Source organism: Erinaceus europaeus, chromosome 2 (genome assembly GCF_950295315.1).
Source record: "Erinaceus europaeus chromosome 2, mEriEur2.1, whole genome shotgun sequence".
In the NCBI taxonomy this organism is placed as follows: domain Eukaryota; kingdom Metazoa; phylum Chordata; class Mammalia; order Eulipotyphla; family Erinaceidae; genus Erinaceus; species Erinaceus europaeus.
This window is the reverse complement of record NC_080163.1, coordinates 82,991,910-83,015,720: the sequence shown is the minus strand read 5'-3', so window position 1 is coordinate 83,015,720 and position 23,811 is coordinate 82,991,910. Positions and strand designations below refer to the sequence as shown.

Here is a 23,811-nt window from a genome sequence, read left to right as displayed (position 1 = left end):
GATGCACTTTTCGAGTAAACAGAATGTTCTCTACTAAGTATAAAAGAAAAGAATAATGGAGTATAACAGCACTATAAGAAAAATGATTCCATTTAACCTCCCAGGCTAGTTTAATATGTCATAGTTCTTATAGCTTGATTTTTAAAAATATTTAAAGTGGTTAAATAAGCTGTAATTTCTAGAGTAAATTCTGAAGCATGTATAAACTCAAATAAAAATGAAATTCAGAGTTGTATGTAGCATATACATTTATTAACAATGAAAAAGCATTTACCAAGTGAATGTTACAAAATACAAAGAGTAGTCTAGCTAGCTCACTTAGGCATAATCTTAATCTGCGTATGATTTGCTCTCATTAATTTGACTTTCTCTTCAACCAAAACTTTAACATGAAATTGGAGACAGGAATGTTTAATGCTTAGTTCTTTAGCAATAGTTAGTAGAGAAAACATATTAAATAAGTTATTTGCTTTTAAGTCCTGGGTATTTTGAAGCTTAAATGTCTCTTAAAATAGAAAAGAGACTAGACTAGCAGCTGTAATGTATGTCAAATAAAGCAAGTTTGATAAGGTTCATAGGACCTACAGTAATAACTAAAATATATGTAGAATTTTGCTACTGTATCAACTGCATGCACTGAGAGAGACAGATGTAATATGTAAGGCTTGGCTTGAATACCAAAATGAAGTGTCTCCCCCCCGCTTCCTGCTTAGTCTAAAAAATAAAAAATAGAAGTTGAATATTCATACAGTTTCACTTCTTGTTTGTTTCCCTAAAGTCAGGCTTACAAGACATGAATTCCTGATCCTGGAACGTTATTTATTACCTGGTAGGTTTTATTAAAATTGGAGATTGGAGATAAATGTCTTACCATAATTTAAATTAAGCAGTAAAACAGTACATGTCCTCCTTAGAAGCCCTCACTTAATACTCCCCAGTTGGACATCATGAATTTATATCGAAGTATTATTAGGCAAGTAAAAATTTTAAAGGAACACCACACCAAATTCTTTACTTATGGGATATTTCAATCAATTACTAAAATTTGAAAGACTTTTTGAAACTAATTCTTTATAGTTTGTTCAAGGAAGAAGCTGTAATGTGGACTTGTTAGATGAATCTGTGAAGCCTTACTGGCAAATGGCAAGTTTGGGATCTAAAGCTATTTGTTATTAGTATTTTTCTGTAAACTGCTCCTCTCTCACTACACAGAGAAAAGAACTGCCATGCTTTGGACTTGGAACTACATTTCAAAAGGAAAATTTGCCTGAGAGCATTGAGAACCTTAATATTCTGGTACACAAAACTAGTCCCATTAATCACTACTTCACAGAGTTTGCTTTTTCATTTAAAATTATCACAATGTTACTTTGTGCAGTAATACTCCCTAATTATGTAAAACTTATTTTTAGAATATGGCAGACCAACAGGTAGAAATAAAATTATATAACAAATTATCTAATAAATTATAATTATGTAAATTGTTGATAATAGAACAGGTGTCCCACTTTTATTACCCAATTTGAACAGCATACTAGTATATTTTCTGCACTGACTTCAAAGATAAGCAGTCCTATTCTTACAAAGGATTAAGATATGCAAATATCTAAAATAATATTAGATCCCATAGGAATAGTAGCACTGAAATTATATTGAAATCTGGCCTAATGACTTGACTTTAAATTAAATAGAACATTTCTCTAACTTAGCCACTGCTGTTCTGCTCTTCTTTGAATAGCCTACTTATATACAGAATAGTGACTTGTTATATAGAATTCAACATAATTTCCAAAAAAGTATTTTACAAGTAAGTTCAAACTTTATTTATAACTACATTTTAAATTTAATGTTACCAAACATCACAATGGAGGAAAAAAAAAATCAAGACTTAAGAAGAAGAAGAAAAAACAAACCCCCCCCAAACAATTTCCACCCCAGTCCCCCTAGCAAATATCAGGATTTGAATCTGTTCAGAATTCAGTATCTGATGTTTTAACCTGCCATGGGCAGAAATTAACACACCTATCAAAAATGCAGTGTCAAACTAATTTACATTTACATACAGATCAAAACAGATGTTTATTTAGTGCCACTTTCATATAAGCAATGACTGAAGAGAGTTGGATGCATCTCTGAAGACATCTCATATACTCTGGGTTCACACTGTTTCTGAAAAACAGAACAATAATTACCAAATTAAAACATTACTTATTAGAAATTAAATTGCTTTCTTTCATTAAAATATATACTGTTAATATAAAGGAATACAGTAGGGATACAAAGGAAATATTTTGCCACAGTAATTTCCTGTTAACACAGTTGAGGGTTTCTGCTTTAAGACTGTTGATCAAATAGCTATTTCTTTTCCTCTTAATAAAAATAAAACAAAGCAAAAACAGCAACTAGGGGGAAAAAGAACTATAATAATAAATGCTGACCAATGAAAAAAGAGTGGCCATGACAGAAGCTATCAAAATTTCTCAGTTCTTAAAGCAGATGAATGCATAATGAGAAAGTGAAGGAATATGCTAATAATAGCAGCAGCTGGAATGGATACCAGTTGAGATTTATTTTCAGAAACAGAATGGAAGGCTTAATTATTATAGTTACAAAGATAAAATGTGCTACTTTAATAATTTGAACAATATAGAGGCCAAAATGACCAAAGAGGACAGAACTATAAAATGTGTATTTTTAAAACAACAAAGGGAACAAACCTGAAAAATGAAAATATGAACAATGAAAGAGGGAGAAGTACGTCTAGATTTCACTTTTTTTTTTTTTACCAGCTCTTGCTTATGGGTGTGTGTGTGTGTCTGTGTGTGTGTCTGTGTGTGAATTTGGGACTCAAGAGTCTTTTCATGTAACCATCAGTCTATCTCCCCTGCCTCAACTCACTTTATAAAGAGGAGAAAAAAGCTATAAATTTTTCAAAATTAAGTTATAAGAATATTATGTGACCATGGACTGCAATCTCAGACTGACAGGGAATCTGAGGCTACAAGGGCTCCTGTGCTAAAAATATGAATATATATGGACCCTAGGCCATATTGATGGGGAGTATAGTTAATGGTATTTATATACTTTCCCCATATTTGGGAGCTACTCTCTGCCCTGACTCAGCTTTCTAATCCTATTCTTAGTTCTGATACCATCTTCCCAGACAACACTTTTAACTTGCATGTTAGCTATCAGGCTCAGGTAAAAATTATTAGTCATGGGCCCCTTGGAATATACCTAAAATAGATTTCCTAGCTTCTTCCCACATGAAGACCTTAGTTCCAACTGCCCTATTCATACCTTTAGGTTCCCAATTATTAAACAATTTGTCCTGCTCTGTATCTTACTGCTTCTCTTTCCTAAGATTTTATTTATTTATTAATAAGAAAGTAGGAGAAGAGAGAGAAAGAACCAGACACCAGTCTGGTACATGTGCTGCTGGGGATTTAACTCAGGACCCCATGCTTGAGAGTCTAATGCTTAATCCACTGAACCATCTTTCGGACCAACTTAATGCTTTTCAGTCACCAAGATGCAGATGCAACCATGATTCCAACCTGAATTCCCTGGGCAGACAACCTCAATAATGTGCCCTGGAACCTCCCCTCCCCAGAACCCTACCCCACTAGAGAAAGAAAGAAACAGGCTGGGAGTAGGATTCGACCTGCTAATGTCCATGTTTACTGGAGAAAAAATTACAGAAGTCAGACCTTCAATCTTCTGCACCCCATGAGGAATTTTGGTCTATACCTCCAGAGGGATAAAAAGTAGGGAAGCTTCCAGTGGAGGGGGTAGGATACAAAACTCTGTTGGTAGGAACTGTACCTGTTATCTTACAATCTTTTCAATCATTAAATCACTAACAAAAAATTAAAAGTAAATACAAGCTCTCCTCCAAAAGAATTAAAAATAAATGAAATGGGCTCTTGTCAAATATCATAACTTTGTATCTTTTTAAAACCATGTATAAATAAATATTATCTTGCTAAAAGTGAAGATTTTAAAAGAGGAAGAGAAGAAAAAAAAAAAGGAGAGGGTATTAGGGAGGTAGCAACAGCTGGAGCACAACAGAGTTGAATGCCTGAGGCTCCCCAACACCCCTGGTTCAATCCCAAGTACTGGCATAAGCAGTTAAAATTTAAAAATAAGATAAATATTTAAAAATAATCTGGTAAAATTTCAAATTAGGCAGCTTAACATTTGGCTAGAAACTTCTGTATCTGTAGCACATTTAATAAAGAAACAAAATAATGGTAATAAGATTCAGTAATTTTTAATATGTGTATTTAAAATTAATAACTCTTACCAGGTTCTTTTAGTGTTTCAGAATTCCCAGCTAGTTCTTTAGTTTGCATTTCACATATTTCACCAGATAAATGATTTTTCTGTTGTTCTTCTACCATTTTCTTCCTTAGATCTGCCTTTAAAATGAAAATATAAAACTATTTTTCATCTTAACATGTGTTATATAACATCACGTTTAAATTCTACAAAGTAACAATAACAATCAAAACATTATGGCATTGAGCAGGTGAGAGAGTTTAATGGCTATTTAAAAGACCTTCATGCCTGAGATTTTGAGATCCCAGGTTCAATCCCCAGCACCAGAAATACCCTATTAAGCCAGAACTGGGCAGTTTTCTGATATATATATGGAAGGGAGGTAGTGGTCCATGGTTAAGTGCACATATTATAGTGCTTAAGAACCTAGGTTCAAGCCCCTGGTTCCCACCTGCAGAAGGAAAGCTTCACAAGTCATGAAGCAGGGCTGCAGGTCTGTCTCTTTCCCTTTCTTCTTCTTCTTTTTTTTTTTTTTAGTTTTTTTTTTTTTAATTTATTATTGGCCAGAGACAGATGGATAGAAATTGAGCGGGAGGGGGTGACAGAGAGAGACCTGCAGCCCTGCTTCACCATTTGTGAAGCTTTCCCTCTGCAGGTGGGGACCATGGGCTTGAACCCAGGTCTTTGGGCACTGTAATGTATATACCCATAACCAGATGTGCCACCGCCTGGCCCGTCTTTCCTTTTCTATCTCCCTCTTCCTTCTCAAATGCTTTCTGTCTCTATCCAATAATAAGTAAAACATTAAAAATAAAATATCTTTAAAACTATATATATGGTGTTAGAACAAAAAAGGGACACAGACAAATGGGATAGAAGTGAAAGCCTAGAAGAAGCCCATATATATGATAAAATTTATGCCAAAAGAACCAACACCATACCAAAAAAAAAAACCTGAAAGTGTACCTAGGTGGTGCACCTGATTTGTCATGTAAGGACTCAGGTTTGAGCCTCAGCCCTCACTAGACTGGAGGATGCTTCATACTGTGGTATCTCTCTCTGTATCTGAAAAAGTCAGCTTACAACAGTGAAGCTCCAGCAGTGACAGAAGAAAAAAAAAACTGAGACTATAAAAAACACAGAAAGATCTATTAAGTGATATATTCATCAGCATTAGTCAGAGATGTCTTTGGAAACCTGATTCAAAGGGCAAAGGAAATAAAAGCAAAATAAATAAATGGTACAACTATGGAAACTAAAAAGGCATTTTATCAATAGTTCAATGAAGAAATCATTACAAAAATGATACTAGCTGGGTTAAGGTATTTTCAGATCATACAACAAAAGATTAGTATTAAAGATATATAAAGAATTCATAAAGCTTAACAACATAAGAAAAACCTGATTAAAAAAAGGAGTAAGTGGGCATAGGGTTTAAGTACTTTCCTAAAAGGCACATAAAACAAACTAGCTCAGCCTCAATTATTAGGGAAATGCAAATTAAAATCATGAGGAGGCCTGTATAAAAAAATATTTGCACATGTGACGTGAAGCACAAGGACCGGCGTAAGGATCCCAGTTCGAGCCCCCGGCTCCCCACCTGCAAGGGAGTCACTTCATAGGCGGTGAAGCAGGTCTGCAGGGATCTTTCTCTCCCCTGCCCCTGTCGTCCCCCTCCTCTCTCCATTTTTCTCTGTCCTATCCAACAACAATTATATCAATAAAAAAACAATAATTAAAAAAAGGGCAACAAAAAGGGAATAAATAAATATTTAAAAAAATATTTGAAAAACTAGAAGTGGAAGTGGCCCAGGAGGTGGCCCAGTGAATAAAAAACACTGGACTCTCAAATATGAGGTCCTGAGTGCAAACTATGCTATCATCCTGTGTCATTTCCATGCCCGCCCAACAAATAATGAAATATTTAAAAATAAAACAACAAAAAACAAGAAGTTGTTATGAAGAATCCTTAAAAATCCCAAAAAGGAATTACCATATGACCCAGCAATATCATTCCTATTGATTTGAATATGAAAACACTAATCTGAAAAGATGTATGCACTCAATGTTCAAAGCAATGTTATTTATAACAACCAAGACATAAAAACAACCTACATTCCTATTCAAGGGTGAATGGATAAAATAGTTGTGGTATTTATTCATTCACTCAACCGAAAACTATTCAAGGGCTGGACAGGTAAAGCAGTTAATTTTCATGCCTGAGGCTGAGAACCCAGGTTCAACCCCCAGCACCACCATATGTCAGAGCTGAGCAGTACTCAGGTAAAGGGGAAAAACAAACAAACAAAAAAGCCAACAACTAAAAAAACCTCAACTACTAAAAATGAAGATGCCAAGCCTTTTGAGACAACATTGGTGGATGCTGAGGTGACTGTGTTAACAAATGTAAGTCAGAAACAGACCATTACTGGTTTAACATTGGGTTGTCGGAAACATCATGATTCATTTTTGCATAGAAAAACACTGAAAATACATCACAATTTTCCTGTCAACCCAATATAATTAACCAAAGCAAATGAACTAACCACAAAATAATTTAAACCTACAAAAATTATGAAAGTTACTGGATGAGGAGACAGGAGGTTGGGGGCTGATAATGACAATGACACTAAAATTTTGCTTATGGGTGTGGTGAGGCTTATACGCATATAGGTGAAGCTATATTGCTTAAGCTCATATATTGTACTGTAATGGCAAATCAATAAAAATTAAAAAATTTCAAAGTTTAAGGAAATAAAAATACCTCAGAATATATTGTCAATTTAAGTGGCAAATCTTCAACTTTTACAAAGTCTTCTTCATCAGATTTTTGACTTATGTTACCAGATTCTGCTTCCTGTAATGTAAATTACATGTAATGAAAACTATCTCTGGATCTAACCTAAAACTAGCCATGCCAAGAGATAAAATGGATTTTTTAAAAAAAAATTATATATTTACAAGCACTTCATTATTTCGTTTTCTTGTATAAAACAGAAATCTTGATTTGCTTATTTTTATGACAGAGAGGATGACTTTTAGGGTCTCAGGCATGCAGGTTCTGTGCTATACCACCGAGTTACTTTCCTAAAACCAGAAAGCTAGGAACAGGAAGGGTTGGTTACATACTTGGCAGCTCTGGGCATAATGAAGCCCAGTACTTATTCCATAAAACAAAAAGCTATCTTTTATACTGGTTATGAGGATAAATGAGACTTACACTGATGGACAAGAGTACTAAGAACAATTCTTATTATTTAAAAACATATTTACAGACTACATCAGAATTATATCCAGCAAAACATGAGTAAAATATTTACAGACTTCAAAAATCAACTCTGGAGGCTCAAATAAGGTATGAATTTATTATTTATAATTGTGAACATGTCAGGTTTTCTAAATACAATTAGTTTTATTCTCTTTGCTCTCTTTACATAAATATTGTTTTTTCTACCAGAGTGGTTTCCTTTTATAGAATTCCACTAATCCTGGTGGTTGGTCACTCTCACTCTTTTAAGACAGAGGGTAAGAGATAGCATAACACTGTTCATAAAGCTTCCCCTTTACATGGTTCCATGTGGAGTTTGGGGGCTCGCTCAGACCCAGGTCCTTATAAAAAATAAGGTGTGGGAGTCGGGCAGTAGCGCAGTGGGTTAAGCACACGTGGTGCAAAGCACAAAGACCGGTTAGGATCCTGGTTCAAGCCCCTGCCTCCCCACCTGCAGGGGAGTTGCTTCACAGGCAGTGAAGCAGGTCTGCAGGCGTCTCTCTTCCTCTCTATCTCCCCCACCTCTCTCAATTTCTCTGTCTCTATCCAAAAAAAATTTTTTTAAAAGGCATTAAAAATAAATAAGTAAATAAAAATAATAAAATATATTTTAAAAATTTAAAAAAAAAAGATAAGGTGTTTCTTCTACTGGGTGAACTATCTCCCAGACCCCTTCTTACTTCAGTTGTAATACTGTCACCATTCTACTAGTTACTCAAATGCAAGCTACATATCTCTATCATTCAGCTCTTCTTTTATGTATCTGTAATAAAAAAAAATTCTCCCAATATAGCTTTCTTGACAACATAAAGTCATCAAAAATCAATCTTCAAAACTCTTTACACTGGAGGTGGGATGGGGTGGTGCTGGTGGGAGAAGGGGACAGGCAGAGAGAGCCTCCTGCACTGGCCCCCAAAGTGCAGCCCCTCTGGGAAGGAGCAGTGGGGAGTATCCTCTTTGTGGATCAACATAGCCTATGATGACTCACCCAAAAACACACACACACACACACACACACACACACACACACTCTGACCATTAACTATTTTGCATATAAACTTTTAATAGTATCCCGTCTAAAATTTAGATTCCAGGCATAACTTTGACTTCAACTGTATGCTCGCTACATTAACTGTGTATTCATCAGATGATAAGAAAAAAAAAATCTAATAAGCTGTTTTCATAATTTGTATACACATTACTAGTTAAACAAAACCAACCTAAAAATACTCTTTCTACTAATGTTTTTGAAATAAGTTGACTTTCTGAAAATTTGAGAAATAAAAATCATGAATATGTCTTTAGGGGAAAATGATGCTTTAAAACTACATGAAAATCTAGGGGGAGATGTCCAGAGGACTCTGAACTCCAATTCCAACAGAACCTGGAGAGAAAAAGGGTGTGGGGTGGGTGGGAAGGACACTCTGAAGTAGTAGGTATGACTTAGGAAGAAAGCAAAGGCAGGACCATAGAGAGAGAAAAACAAACAAACCACCACCAAAACAGGCAAATAGTACTATGTGCAAAGATCCACACAAGGACCTGGATTCAACCCTGTTCCCCACCTACAGTGAGGATGCTTCACTAGTGGTCTACAGATGTCTATCTTTCTCCCACTCTATCTCCTCCTCCCCTTTCAGTTTTTCTTTGTCCTATCGTCTTACTGAAAAGAAAGAGAGAAAGAAAGAAAAGAGAAAGGAAGAAACAGAAAGAGAGGGTAGATAGCATAATGGTTATGCAGAGACTCTCGTGTCTAGGGTAGAGAAGGTGGAGAATGCATTGCAGTCTTGGTGCATGATGGTGGAAAAGAACAAAAGACTGTCATATAAAACTACATATTTTGTTCTCAAAATTATAAAAAGTAGAAAATAGCCTTTGGGTTTTCAGATATCATCTTAAGTCATTATCACCCATCTGTTCAAGTCAAATGAAATGAAAAAGTATTTAGGAAAGTAATCATACATACATAGTCATTCACTAACACTGGAGATTCAGTATCAGGACTTCCAGCCAGAGAACTTTCAGGCGTTTCCTGAGCAGATTTAGCTTCTTTGACTCTAGGCACTAAGGTTTCAATTTCAGCTAAAGGTAATGGCAATGGGTTAGGCTGTTTAGATGAATCAGTGGTATTTAGTGAATCCTTTTGGACATTGCTGCTTGGTGGTTGCTCATTTTCCAAGATATTGAGGTAACAGGGTTTTACAGGAACACTCTCTTGGCCATCTGTTATCAAAAGGAAATCATTAACACTAGTGTAATGCAACAGTTCTTAACTTTACATCAAATGAAATAGAGCATGTATAAATGACAGTAATCAAGATATTTAAGACCCAAAAGATAGACAGCCATGTAATCAGATCATTTAGAGATGTTATAAAAATCAGATTCGTGAAATATACCTACTTTCCAATGAAATAGGATTTTAGGAAAAAAGCCCCCAAATGACTAGTTTCCCCTATATTTATATCTAAAGATGTCTTCTTTAGATATAAATATCTCTGGTACACATCTCTGGTATGTCTGAACAGTTTGTCAGCCTTTCAATAAAAGCTGTCAGTAGAAACAAAGCTCTCAAGTTTTCTACAAAGTATCTGGGAAAAGGTCCAACATATTTTCAAACTTATATGAACAAAGAATTTATTCTTTAGTATGTAAGCACAATAAGGCCACTTTAGTTAATCTCACATTTTAATACTCATTTAGATTTCTTACCTTTACTAATAATAGGTTCTTTTTCTGATGGAACAGTTTTGTTTTCTGTTGATTTGTCAAAGTTATGGGGTAATACCTAGAAATAAAGAAAGATGTCTTAATAGCATGTCCTAAAATAGATGATCACTATACAGGCAATAGTGACTGGGATGATATTAGAACAATCTTGAGATTTTCATGCAAGGAAATCTACAAGTGTCTTCTATAAATGTTTTAACAAGGATGGTATGGCTGCAATTTCAAAATGAGTATGTAAACAGGCTTCCTTTCCTTCTTTTAAAAATTTGTTTATTGGATAGACACAGAGAAACTGAGAGAAAAGGGAGAGAGAGAGAGAGAGAGACAGAGAGACACAGACACCTGTAGCCCTGCTTCATGACTCATGAAGCTTCCCTCCTGCAGGTGGAGCTTGAACTTGGGTCCTTGTGCATGCATGTTTGCTAAACCAGGTATACCACTCCTAGGCCTCCTTTTCTTCTTAAACAATCTTAAGTTTAAATTCAGAGAAACTGACCATTATAGATTTCACTTATATATATATATATTTAGCCCACACTTATTAAATAAAGCAAAAGATAACTGTTTATTTTCAAATATTTAAAGAACTGACCAGGAACTGAGAAAGATAAATAAAACTAATTGCCATTAGCAGGAGAAGAGGACAAAAAGCAAAGTTACCTCTGATAGTAACAGATTCTTGGAAAGAAGGAAGATGGTGGCAATTGAAAGCTGTTTATGGAAATTCTGAACTAACTTCTTTCCCTCAATAAACAAGAGGCTATATTTTAGAGAAATTAAACTAACTAGCCTCAGACCTGGAAGCCACCAGAGCTAGAGGTAGGGAGCATAAATCATGAGTCTGAGGACAGGGTAAAATGTCATACTGAAAACAGAAGGGATTTGGTATAGGTCATATGATGAAGGAATGCTCAACTCTATTCCAACCTCTCGCTCTAGAGTGGTAGTAACCGAAGAGGTATAGATTTTTTCCGGGTTGGAAGTAAAATTAACTATCCTAGAGAACAGGCCACTAAATTTTGAGACTTTTAGAGTTCTAACGAAAAAGTTAGGTTTCTACCCACTTGCACTACAGCAAAGCACAAAAGGACACCAACTATTTTTTTGGCACGTCACTTTTTAAACTAAACACTGAAGGTACAGAAAACTTTCAAAGAATAATTCTAGGTTGGTGAGACAATATAAGCTTCCATGAATTGAGAGGGTGCTATAAAACAATAATCAGAAAAAATACTTAACAGTTAAAAAAATGACATTGGAAATAAAAAAAAAAACTTTTATAGACGTGATAAGATGGATCCAACTCACCTTCAGGTGAAGCACTGCTACAAGTCTCCCCCCAAACCCCAATTTCTGTCTCTATCAAAAAAGAAAAGGAGGAGAAGGAAGAGGAAGAGGAGCAGACAACAACAATGGTCAGCCTGGAGTGGTAGAGGCACCAAACCCCAGTGGTAACCCTGGTGGTAATAAAAAAGATTATGTACATTTCCCAAGAAGTAAAATAGAGACTGCAGGAACAAGAGCAACGAGACAATAAAAGAGGAATATGAAAGGTCAGCTCACATAAGTTAACAATATCTGATAATATTAATTCCAGGAGAAAAAAATGGGTTAAGACTGAGGTTTATAAGGCGTCAGGCGGTAGCGCAGTGGGTTAAGCACACATGGCACAAAGCACAAGGACCAGCGTCTTCCCACCTGCAGGGGAGTGGCTTCACAGATGGTGAAGCAGGTCTGCAGGTGTCTATCTTTCTCTCCCCCCTCTGTCTTCCCCTCCTCTCCATTTCTTTCTGTCCTATCTAACAACGACAACATCAATAACAACACTACTACAATAATAAAAAACAAAGGAAACAAAAGGGAAAAAAAAGAGGTTTATGAAAAAAACTGGAGAGAAAATTTTTTAAAGCTAATTGGTGAAAATAATATAGACTGGAAAATATATATCATATATATCAGTATAGTGAATGAAAAAAAGCTGCAGCAATGTGTGTATGTATTACTAAAATTTTAGCAGGGGTAAGGGTGGGGGTCTGAAGTAAGAAAGGAAAAAGTATAGGTGCAAAGGATCAGAACAAAGAGAGGCACTGAATTTTTTTTTGGGGGGGTCACTGAAATTTTTAACAACATTGGAAGCTAAAAGAAAAATAAGCAGTATCCTTTGTGGGCTCCCATAGGACCTTGCCCTCAACTTGGATCAACAATGGTAGAGAATGTCCTATCCTCCAAAGGGAGGCTGGACAACATACTCTATGCTACACCTGAGTAAGATGGGTCCTGAAATTGGGGCAGCTTGGAACGTTCCTACTCATGACCACAGAATGTGAGCTCAGATCTACAGGGATGCAGAGGTCACATAGGCTCCTAAGCTGAATATGGGCCCCAGATCACATCAAACTGATGGGGTTTACAGTCAACAATATTTACACACCTTTCCCATATCCATATTTGGGAGCTACTTTCTTCCCTAATCCAGCTTTCTGGTCCTTTTTCCAACAATGACATCATCTCCCCAGACAATAACTTGGGCCCACTTGCATATCAGATTTCAGGTTTGGGGGGGGGGAGAAAAATTAGTATAGCCACAGGCCCTTTGTAATAGAATTAAAATATGCCTAATAGCTATCTATAAAACGGAGATACCCCCCACCCCCAACTTTCCATCTGCACTATCTCAGCCTTTAGGTTCATGACTGGTCAACAATTTGTTTGGCTTTATATGTTAACTCTCTTTTCAGCAACCAGGTTCCAGATGCTAGCATGATGCCAACCAGATTTCCCTGGACAGACGACTCCACCAATGTGTCCTGGAGCACCGATTCCACAGAACCCCACCCCACTAGGGAAAGAGAGATGCAGGTTGGGAGTATAGATCGACCTATCAACGCCCATGTTCAGCGGGGAAGCAATTACAGAAGCCAGACCTTCCACCTTCTGCATCCCACAGGGTTAAAGAATAGGAAAGCTATCAAAGGAGGGGATGGGATAATGAGTTCTGGTGGTGGGAGTTGTGTGGAGTTGTAGCCCTCTTATCCTATGGTTTTGTTAGTGTTTCCTTTTTATAAATAAACAAAAATGAAAAACAAAAAAAGAAAGAAAAATAAGCAGTACCTTCAAAGATCTGAGTCAAATGATTTTAGTATGAAATGAATTCAGAAACAAGAGTTCTAATGAAGAACAATGAATGGCAACATGAATACCAGGCTGGTAGCTACTTCAGTGGGTCTATAGAAAAGCCAAATTTAGAAGGACAAAATTGACAAACTGATTAAAGTATAGAATTCTACTGAATGGTTTATACTTGATAGAGGACAAGACTTGGGTTTCTGTTAAAAAATTAACAAGTATTAATTCAGACAAAAATGTGCAAGACTAATAAGCTATGAAAAATATTTGCTTTATTTCAGAACTCAATACTATCAGAAAAGTTATGTATGCTTTTATATCATAACTTTTCCAACAAACCTATAGTTTGGTTAAACATATATATATTCAAATTCGAGTTTAACCACAAGATACAATTCATGTAGCCAGGGAGGTGGCTAAGGGGTAGAATGTAGGACTTGAAAGCATGAAGCCCTAGATTCTGCTCCAGCACTGTAAATACCAGAGCAAAGCTCTAGTTTGTGCTACTACATACACAAATATATTTTAATGAGATAACTAAATGACAACAGGTAAAGGTAAGTCCACAGATATCACCTAATACATAGAGCATATAGGTGTACATGTTGATTATTAGCAGGACTACAGAGGGGTAGAAGGCAGAAGGTATCAGAATAGTGTTTTTATGGCAGGCTAAGGTAGAGATTGAAAAATTTTTATTGCTGTTTTCATTTTGCCTAAGAAAAAATATAAAGACCACTTAAACATGTCTTCAGAAATCTCAGTTTTTTAGGACTTGTTAAAATGATTCAACTTTTAAATATAATAATCTACTTCCGGTTTTCTTTTCTTTATAAAGATTTATTTTTATGAACTAGAAAGCAAAGTCGGGATCTCCTAAGCTCTGACATGTAGTACAGATATCAAATCCTATACTTTTGTTAGCCACAGGCCATCTCTCAGGCTTCAGTGATATTATGGAAGTCTATACTCAGGAAAAAGAATGGGATTATAAATTTCAACAGATTCTACTTACAGTAGTTTAATAAAATGGATAGAAGATGTTTTCATTTTCATTGGCATACCTGATCATCTTGTTCATTTTCTTCTGTAGTTTCAGTGTTAGCCTGAAGTGAAGTCTGGACATCCACAGGTCCCTCTTCAAATTCTTCTATTTCTTCATCTTCATTCTCATCTTCTCCACTTCCATAATTAGTCAAAGCCTGAGTTTCAGCTTTGGACAAATCTAGGTTTATTAAGAAAACGTTTTTACTAAGATTTCTACAGTTACTACCTATCAATTTATTTGCACTCTTAAACTGTACATTATACATTTTTACCTGAATTTTCAAAATATTATTTACTATGAAGTGGTGGTATATTAAGGACATGTCAGGGTCAGACTGGAATTCAAATTCACAGTTGACAACTAAGTCAAGTTTCATTAATTCCACCAAATGCTTTCAATAAGTGGTCTGTAAAGAACATGTTTATAAACTGTGATATACAGTCCACAACTTTTTTGCAGCTTTAGTCAGTTTTGGAAGTAAAATAAAATGGATTTTCCACATTTTGGCTATGAAGAGTCCCTGATCATATACATTCAAACCATTAAAGACTAGAGGCATTTATATCAATAAACTCATATGCTGTTAATTTGCATTTCCTCTCACTTTGAGTTGTATTTGCCTCAGATATATGTATGTATATCCCTGAGTTTGAAACAAGCACTTTCTGGGCCAATAAAACAGCTCACTTCAATAGTGTGCTGCTATGCCACGTATGCAACCAAGATTTGAACGCAGTCCCCCACAACACTGAAGGAAGCTTTGATATTGTGGTCTTTTACTCTGTCTAAAATTAATTAAATAGATAAAATGAATTTTTTTCTCAGCCAAGACATTAGGAACTGCTTATGCCTTGTTATTTTAAGTTTTTCTATCACTGAAAAAAGTCACATGTCCCAATGGTTATATAAACTGAAACTGGGGTAGGGAGCAGCTAGTAGAACTCTGTATTAGCTTGCCTTTGACTCTAAGTAAGTAAGTTTCCTTGGGGTCAAGCAGTGGAACATCTAGTTAATTACATTATAATGCTGAAGGACCCAAGTTCAAGCCTCTGGTCCCCACCAGCAGGGGGAAAACTTCAAAAGTGGTGAAGCAGGGCAGCAGGTGTCACTGTCTCTCTCCTTTTGTGCCTCCTCCCCCCATCAATGTCTCTCTTGTCTCTATCCAATAATAAATAAAAATCTAATAATAATAATAATAAGTTTCTTCTTTCTTTCATATACCAATGATTTTTTTTTAAGTCAATAAAAACTACTACAGTCTTTTTTTTTTTTTTTTTTAAACTATTACAGTCTTTAAACTTACTGATAGACACTGGGCATTTTTCACTTTCTTCATCTTCTTCTTGGTCAGAAACATCAGATCTCATATTTTTGGGACCATCACCATTATAGACCTCAGATGTTTGAGTCTGCTTAACTGTTTCAGTCTCATCCTTGTCCTAGCCACAGATAAATTTGCACAATTAATTCCTTAAAGTTAAGACTTAAAGATGACATATAGAAAGTCTATCATATATAATCACAACTGCAATTACCTAACTAAAAGATAGAAATGACTGTTTTGATGGTTTAGACTTTAAAAGAAAGCAAAGGTTTATGAGAAGGAATTTGATGACATACTCTGATCTCCAACAATCAATGCAAAAGCTATCATAAATTGTTTAAAAAACACAATTTGGCACATATTAATGAGCACATACTTTATCTTCATCATCAATTTCTCCAGCAGGTGAGCCATGATCTCCTTCAAGAATCCTTTTGGCCTACAAACATATCAATTAGGTAGAATTTAGGGTATACCTTTATCCTTACATGTTAACATAAAGTCCCATCTTCCAACAGACTTACCAAACTAAGTAAACAGCCCTTCATTCACCTAAATGTGCAACTTAGAAACAGCCTCGGGAGTCGGGCTATAGCGCAGCGGGTTAAGCACAGGTGGCGCAAAGCACAAGGACCAGCATAAGGATCCCGGTTCGAACCCCGGCTCCCCACCTGCAGGGGAGTCGCTTTACAGGAGGTGAAGCAGGTCTGCAGGTGTCTATCTTTGTCTCCTCCTCTCTGTCTTCCCTCCTCTCTCCATTTCTCTCTGTCCTACCCAACAACGACAACAATAATAACTACAACAATAAAACAACAAGGGCAACAAAAGGGAATAAATAAATAAAATATTTTTAAAAAAAATTAAAAAAAAAGAAAAGAAACAGCCTCTATTTTATTTTTATTGCCCACATTAAATTCATTAGAACGCCTCATTTTTCACCTAACTTCTGCAACAACCTTGTAAGTACTTTTGTCTATACTTTCCTACAATTAAATAATTTAAAATATTTATTTATTTATGGTATTCACATAAATATTTTAAGCTGTATATGAGATTGTATTAGTCCTCTGCTTCAGACTTTCCTATCCAAGTGAGCTATTAAAATGAATTTTTTTTCTCAGCCAAGACATTAGGAACTGCTTATGCCTTGTTAGTTTTAAGTTTTTCTATCACTTCAGACTTTCCTATCCAAGTGAGCTATTTGTTGACCTTGTTTTATTCTAAGATTAACAGAAATCAACAGGAATCCCAATACTCCTTTGAGCTCAGAAAACCTGAGTGACAAAGTAAGAAGTGGATATCAGACAATGTATATTTAAGCACTAATTCCTGTCTGCATTCCTAATCCATTGCTGCTGCTGCTTCTCTTTCTTCTGAGATTTAGTATATGACTAACATATACTAAATGGGTTTATAATCTGGCTAACTGACTAATACTACATATATAAAACAAAACTAGCAAGCAAAAAAAAAAAAATCAACTAACCTACTTTTGCTGTGATCAAATATAGTTTATACTATTAGGACAAAGAACTATACTTACATACTAATTTATTCCTAAAAAAAAGGGGGTGGCAGGCAGTGGCGCACCTGGTTGAGTGCATGTGTTACAATGCATAAGGACCCAGGTTCAAGCCCCTTGTCCCCACCTGTAGGGGGAAAGCTTCATGAGTGGTGAAGCAGTGCTGCAGGTGTCTGTCTTTCTCCCTATCTTCCCTCTTCCTTCTCAATTCTGGCTGTCTCTATCCAATAAATAAAAAGATTAAAATAGAGTTAAAAAATTTTTTTTTTAAAAATGTCATTTACCTCTTTGGCATAAGACTGTATCACTCCAGCTGCTTCAATTTTCCTTTTGCATCTTTGTTTAACAGTTATACTATTATTATCCAAATCTTGCATGAGCTTAAAGAATGCTAATTCATTAAACAACACTTCCGATATTTCTACAAGGAGATCTTCTCCACAATCTTTCAGTTTTCTGCCAGCAAATTTTGCCAGTGAATCCTATTCAGAGGTAACAAATAACTTTTAAGATTATAGTAAACTCCAATTGTGAGAAGAAAAAGACAGATGATTAGTACATTTAAATTATAATATTTCACCTGGGAAAAAATTTTTTAGTCACTTTTATTATTGAATATTTAAAAAGAATAATTAGAAAATACAGGTTTGTTACTGAAAAATATTACAAATTAGTAATTATACTAATCCTATCTAAACATACAAAAACAGAAGATCACAGGGTCACTTATAGACAGAAGTAAGTAAATAGTGGATTCTTCAAGCCTGTCCTATCTAACAACGATGACATCAATAACAACAACAACAAAAAGAACAAGAGCAACAAAAGGGAAAATAAATAAAAATGTTAAAAAAATTTTTTTAAAGTATGTGTTCTACCAGAGGCTGACCATATTATAGGTCACCAATTATAGGTCACCATAGCTGACCAATTATCATCACTGAAACCTTTTATTCAGGGCACTAGGGGATAGTTCACTCAGTAGGGCACACAGTTTACTATAGATAGGGGACCTGGGTTCGAACGTCTGACCACCACATGGAGAAGGCTGAACAAGGAAAGCTTCACAAGCAGTGGAGCAGTGTCATGGCTTCTATTTTTTTTTTTTTTTGAGATAGGCAGAGAAAGATATATATAGAGAAGGAGAGAGAGAGAGAGAGAGTGGGAGGAGAGAGAAAGAATAGAGCCTATTTCTCAGCTCTGACTTACAACAGCATGGAGAATTACACCCCAGACTTTGGAGCCTTGGGTATAAAAATCTGTTTTTGTAACCATTATGCTAGCTCTCCATCTTTTTTTTTTTTTTTTTTTTTTGCCCCCAGGATTACTGCTGGGGTTCGGTGCCTGCACTATGAATCCAGTGCTCCTGGAGGCCATTTTTTCCCTTTTGTTGCCCTTGTTGTTTATCAGTGTTGTAGTTAGTTACTATTACTGTTGCCGCTGTTGTTGGATGGGACAGAGAGAAATGGAGAGAGGAGGGGAAGACAGAGAGGGGGAGGGAAAGATATAGACACCTGCAGACCTGCTCCATTTTTAAAGAGAAAGAAAGACAGAAAGAAAGAAAGGAAGGAAGGAAGGAAGGAAGGAAGGAAGGAAGGAAGGAAGTCTATTGGGAGTGCTGGAATCATGCAGGCTTGGAGTGGAGCCCCAGCAATAAATCTGTAGACTGGAGGAGACAGCAAAATGGTTATGGCTATGGAAAAGGTTTTCATGCCTGAGCTTCCAAAGCCCCATCATAAGCTAGAGCTGATCACTGATAAGAAACAAAACAAAAAGCTGATCTGGTAAGAAACAAAACAAAAATCCTGGTGGAAAACAAAACCAACACAAAATAAAAAACTCAAAAAACCTTTTTCTTCAAATTGCTTAAAAGTTAAATTTTACTTCTGTTCATTAACATACAGCATCTACCAAATAAACAAATCTTCCATAATCTATGTGTACTTTTAAAAAATAAATTTGCTTTTATTTTTCATTTTTTTCTAAAAATACGGACTGTAGGCTAGGTTGGGAGATAAAGCAGGAGATAGTAATCTTAAGCTCAAACTCACAAAAAACTTTCAACGCTGTGGGGGGAAAAATGGGAATGGGGGTAAAAGAGAAACAATCAAAGTAGAAATAGCAAATTAAATAGAAATGTGGGCTCTAATACACTTAGAAAAAACATTATTATATCAAATGAATGCCAGAATGAATATCTAGCTGAATCAGCTGTCATGTTGGAAAATAGAAAACAAAAACAAAAAACCCAACTTGATGGCACATTTGATAGATCATACAAATATAAACTCTTACCTGTAATATACTTCCAAGCTGTTTATGAAAGAACTTTACAAATTCTTTGCTCTCATCATTTTGCTGAGTAAGCATTAAAACCATCCGCCTTACTGAAGTTAGAAGTTGAGAAGAGCATATTTCATCCATGTGCTCCTGAGAAAAATCCTAGCTGATTAGAATGTAAACTTAGCCTATTGTTATAAAAATGTCAATCCAATAATGGAGATTTGATCTTTCTTGCAACAGATACTTCACAAATTTTTAAAATAACTTTAATACTATGCAAAAGGATGAATAGATAGACCCAGGTTTGAGCTCTCACTCCCCACCTAGAGGGGGATCGCTTCATAAGGGATGCAGAGGGTCTGCAGGTATCTTATCTTTCTCTCCCTCTCTGTCTCCCCATCCTCTCTCAATCCTATCTTATTAAAGAAAAAAAAAAAAACTAGAAAAAGGAATAAATGGCCACCAGAAGCAAAGAATTTGTAGTGCTGGCACCCAGCTCAAAGCAACTGGAGGCAAAGGAAAAAAAAAAAAAGACACTTTGGGTAAAAGTACTAAAAGATTAAGAGATATTTTAGGGTTGAGAGCATAATGATTGTGCAAAAATATTTTCATGCCTAGGGCCCCAAAATCCTAGGTTTAATCCATAAACAAGAGCTGAGCAGTGTTCTGGTTAAAATAATAGAAAGTACCCCCTATTTTAAAGTAGGGAGGTACATGTAAATAATTATGATACTTTAATTTAAGTGCTACAGTGAAGGGAAGTACATCAAGTATCTCAGAAGCAGTGAAGAAATCAGACTATAAAGAAATATAAAAATAGTTGGGCTGAGTTCAAAAGGACAGAAGGTTCTGAAGATCAAAAGAATAATGGCTGAACATTTTAGGCAAAGGAAATCAAAAGGGCAACGTGCCTTAGAATGATATTAACTAGAAATCAAAGAACATGAAAAATTAAGAGAAGGCTGGGGTTAGATCGTAAAAGGTTTTATGAAGTGATACAGCAGTATGTCCTATAGGCCAGCTGTTTTAAAACTATATTTAAAAAGCTTGACTACTTTGAAAAAAAAACATGGTAGAATTTTGAAGAAAAAAGATTATATTTAATTATTCACTAAAGTACTGTCTGCCTACTATATGCAGGTACTATTTTTTGCTACTAGGGATAAGACAGTGATCAAAGCAAGTTAATTGTCACTGACTTAATTAAACCACTGTAGCAGATAATAGATAAAATAAGCAAATGCTGAACAGATCAGAATGTGCCAAGTATTATGACTAGAGTATCACACTGGTACACATGATGCTAGAGACCTAACTTGGGATCTCATACTTAAGGCTAGAATCCTACCATGGTGGCACTTCCTAGAGGTTGCTATCTTTATTCATTCTCTCTCTGGTACTGGGGTCTCAACAATGTGTGATTCTACCGCTCCGAGGCAAACTTTTAATTATTTATTTTAGAAAGAGATACCACAGTACCACTCTACTATCTGTGGTGCTTCCCTGGTGCCATGGTTCTCCCATGTGGAACCTGGGCTTAAACCTGGGGCCTTATACAACATAAGGTATGCTGCCTACCAGGTGAGCAATCTCCTAGCCCTTACTTTCTGCTCTGGATTTCTCATTTTAGAATATAAGTTCCATAAGAATGAAAATATTGGTGATTTTTAATTTGTATTTTCTGAATTAATGACAATGGAGTCTTTTTTTTTTTTTAATTTCCTCCAGGGTTATTGCTGGGGCTCAGTGCCTGCACCACAAATCCCTTGCTCCTGGAGGCTATTTTTTTCCCTTTGGTTGCCCTTGTTGTTTTATCATTGTTGTGGTTATTATTATTATTGATGTCATTGTTGTTGGATAGGACAGAGAGAAATGGAGAGAGGAAGGGAAGACAAAAGGGGGGAGAGAAAGATAAGACACCTGCAGAGCTATTTCATCACTTGTGAAGTGACCCCCCTGAAGGTGGGGAGATAGGGGTTCGAACCAGGATCTTTACAGCGGTCATTGTGCTTTGCGCCATGTGTGCTTAACTGCTGAGCATACTGCCCGGCTCCCAGTGGAGTCTTTTGTATTCACTAAAAACCAATCCCCCCCCAAAATTGCCTACCTTTAAAAAAGGAATGACTTCTTTCATTATTGCTTTTATCTGACGGTCCAGCTGTTGAGTATCAATTCTAGGACATGGGACAGTAGAAACTTCACCTATTGGTTGTTGTGGACTGTGATTTTCAATAGGAGTTTCTATTTAAAAAAAAGAAAATTACATAGCAGAAAAATTAATTATTATAGACATCTAGATAACATAAAAGAAAATTAAATTCTGATAAGCATGCTAAATTAGTCTGTGTGTGTGTGTGTGTGTGTATATATATAGTTTTAGCAGCTAATATACATTTAAAAAGTGAACAAAAAATCCCACTATTTTATATAAGATGGGGCTTTTAACTTTTATATAAGGAACTCTGATTTTTACTTTAAAAAAAGATATATTGGGACCTGGAAGATAGCACAATGGCTATGAAAAAGATCTTCATGCCTGAAGCTCTGAAGCCCAAGGTCCAATCCCTAGCACCAATATAAGCGAAAGATGAGCAGTGATCTGGTCTCTTTTCTCTCTGTATCATTTATATAAGTAAATAAAACTTAGGAAAAAAGATGTATTTATTTATTTAGAGAGACAGTCACTAGAGCTCTGCTTCAGATATGTGGTAGCAGAGGCTGAGCCCAGGGCTCAGGAAAATAGGCACAAAAGTTCCATTGTACCTGCTGGGTTAGGTCATTACAGACTTACTTCTTTTATGACAGAGAAAGGAAGAAAGAATCTTTATTTTTAATCAACTTAGGAACACACCTTCTAAATTATTAACTATAGTTGTGGCAGCAGCACCATCTTCATCTTCAATAATCCTGCAGGTGCATCTTATATTTGCGCTACTTTCAGTCTCAGTCTTCATACGCTCGTACTCCCTCATCCTAGCTAATGCTTGATCTAGATGAATGACAGTGTTACCTGTATATGAAACAGATATATTTCTAGATATAAATGAAAACTTTTTCATGCAACCCTCAAACTGTAGTAACAAAGATAATATCAGAACACAGGAAGAGAATACTAGCTTTAAGCACTTTGATACTGGGGGGCCAGACGGTGGTGCACTGGGTTAACCACACATAGTACAAAGCACAAGGACCCACGCTAGGATCCCAATTCAAGCCTCTGGCTCCCCCCAAAGAGGGGTCACTTCACAAGTAGTGAAGTAGGTCTAAAGGTGTCTATCTTTCTCTCTCCCTCTCCCCTCAATTCCTCTGTCCTATGCAATAAAAAAAAAAAAAAAAAAAGGAAAAAATGGCCACCAGTTTCACTTTCTAACAAAGTCCCAAAACCTAGATATAGACCAGTTTCTGTGAGAGAAAGCATATGTTCACACGTATCCGTAAACTACTGCAAAATATATGCCTGAAAGCAGAAGTGCACTAGAGTTAGCAGTGAGTACCCCCCTAACACTTCTTCTCCTCTATTCCAAGCTTTGGGTCCATGATTGCTCAACAATTTGTTTGGCTTCGTATGTTAACTCTCTTTTCAGTCACCAGGTTCCAGATGTCATCAGGATACCCGCCAGGCTTCCCTAGACTGAAGACCCCACCAATGTGTCCTGGAGCTCAGCTTCTCCAGAGACATACCCTACTAGGGAAAGAGAGAGGCAGACTGGGAGTATGGACCGACCAGTCAACATCCATGTTCAGTGGGGAAGCAATTATAGAAGCCAGACCTTCTACCTTCTGCAACCCACAATGACCCTGGGTCCATGCTCCCAGAGGGATAGAGAATGGGAAAGCTATCAGGGGAGGGGGTGGGAAATGGAGATTGGGTGGTGGGAATTTTGTGGAATTGTACCCCTCCTACCCTATGGTTTTGTTAATTAATCCTTTCTTAAATAAAAAAATTAAAAAAAGAAAGATCATAAATTAAATAAATAAATAAATGGAAAAAAAATGGCCACCAGTAGAAGTGGATTCCTAGTGCCAGCACTGAGCCCCAGCAATAACGGGGTGGGGGGAGGGACGCAAAAATAAAATAAATTCCAGATATTGTACCAGTTGAGTATTAGGTATACATTATCTTTTATTTAGTCTTTAAAATGATCCTTTTACAACTATAAAGAAAATACTGATATTCTTATTTTCAGAGAATTTAAATAAGATGTCCAAAATTTTACCAGTTAATGGTA

At 36.1% G+C, this 23,811-nt stretch overlaps 1 protein-coding gene across 16 annotated transcripts in view; it reads right to left on the bottom strand.

Moving 5' to 3' along the window:
* Positions 1-230: 230 nt before the first annotated feature.
* Positions 231-23,811, bottom strand: part of PCM1 (pericentriolar material 1) — a 94,147-nt gene continuing 70,566 nt past the window's right edge. For 13 of the 16 annotated variants that reach the window (XM_060183521.1, XM_060183534.1, XM_060183525.1 and 10 more), the window contains 12 exons: positions 22,434-22,592; positions 21,690-21,823; positions 19,595-19,729; positions 17,584-17,781; positions 16,154-16,216; positions 15,757-15,892; positions 14,470-14,630; positions 10,262-10,337; positions 9,516-9,772; positions 7,046-7,138; positions 4,307-4,421; positions 231-2,169 (listed from right to left, as the gene is read on the bottom strand). In XM_060183521.1, coding sequence (XP_060039504.1) covers positions 2,159-2,169; positions 4,307-4,421; positions 7,046-7,138; positions 9,516-9,772; positions 10,262-10,337; positions 14,470-14,630; positions 15,757-15,892; positions 16,154-16,216; positions 17,584-17,781; positions 19,595-19,729; positions 21,690-21,823; positions 22,434-22,592 — 1,538 coding nt within the window. In that variant the 3' untranslated portion in view covers positions 231-2,158. Of the gene's footprint in view, positions 2,170-4,292; positions 4,422-7,045; positions 7,139-9,515; positions 9,773-10,261; positions 10,338-14,469; positions 14,631-15,756; positions 15,893-16,153; positions 16,217-17,583; positions 17,782-19,594; positions 19,730-21,689; positions 21,824-22,433; positions 22,593-23,811 lie in introns of those variants that run through there. The other 3 variants (XM_060183572.1, XM_060183581.1, XM_060183537.1) reach the window with 2 other exon arrangements.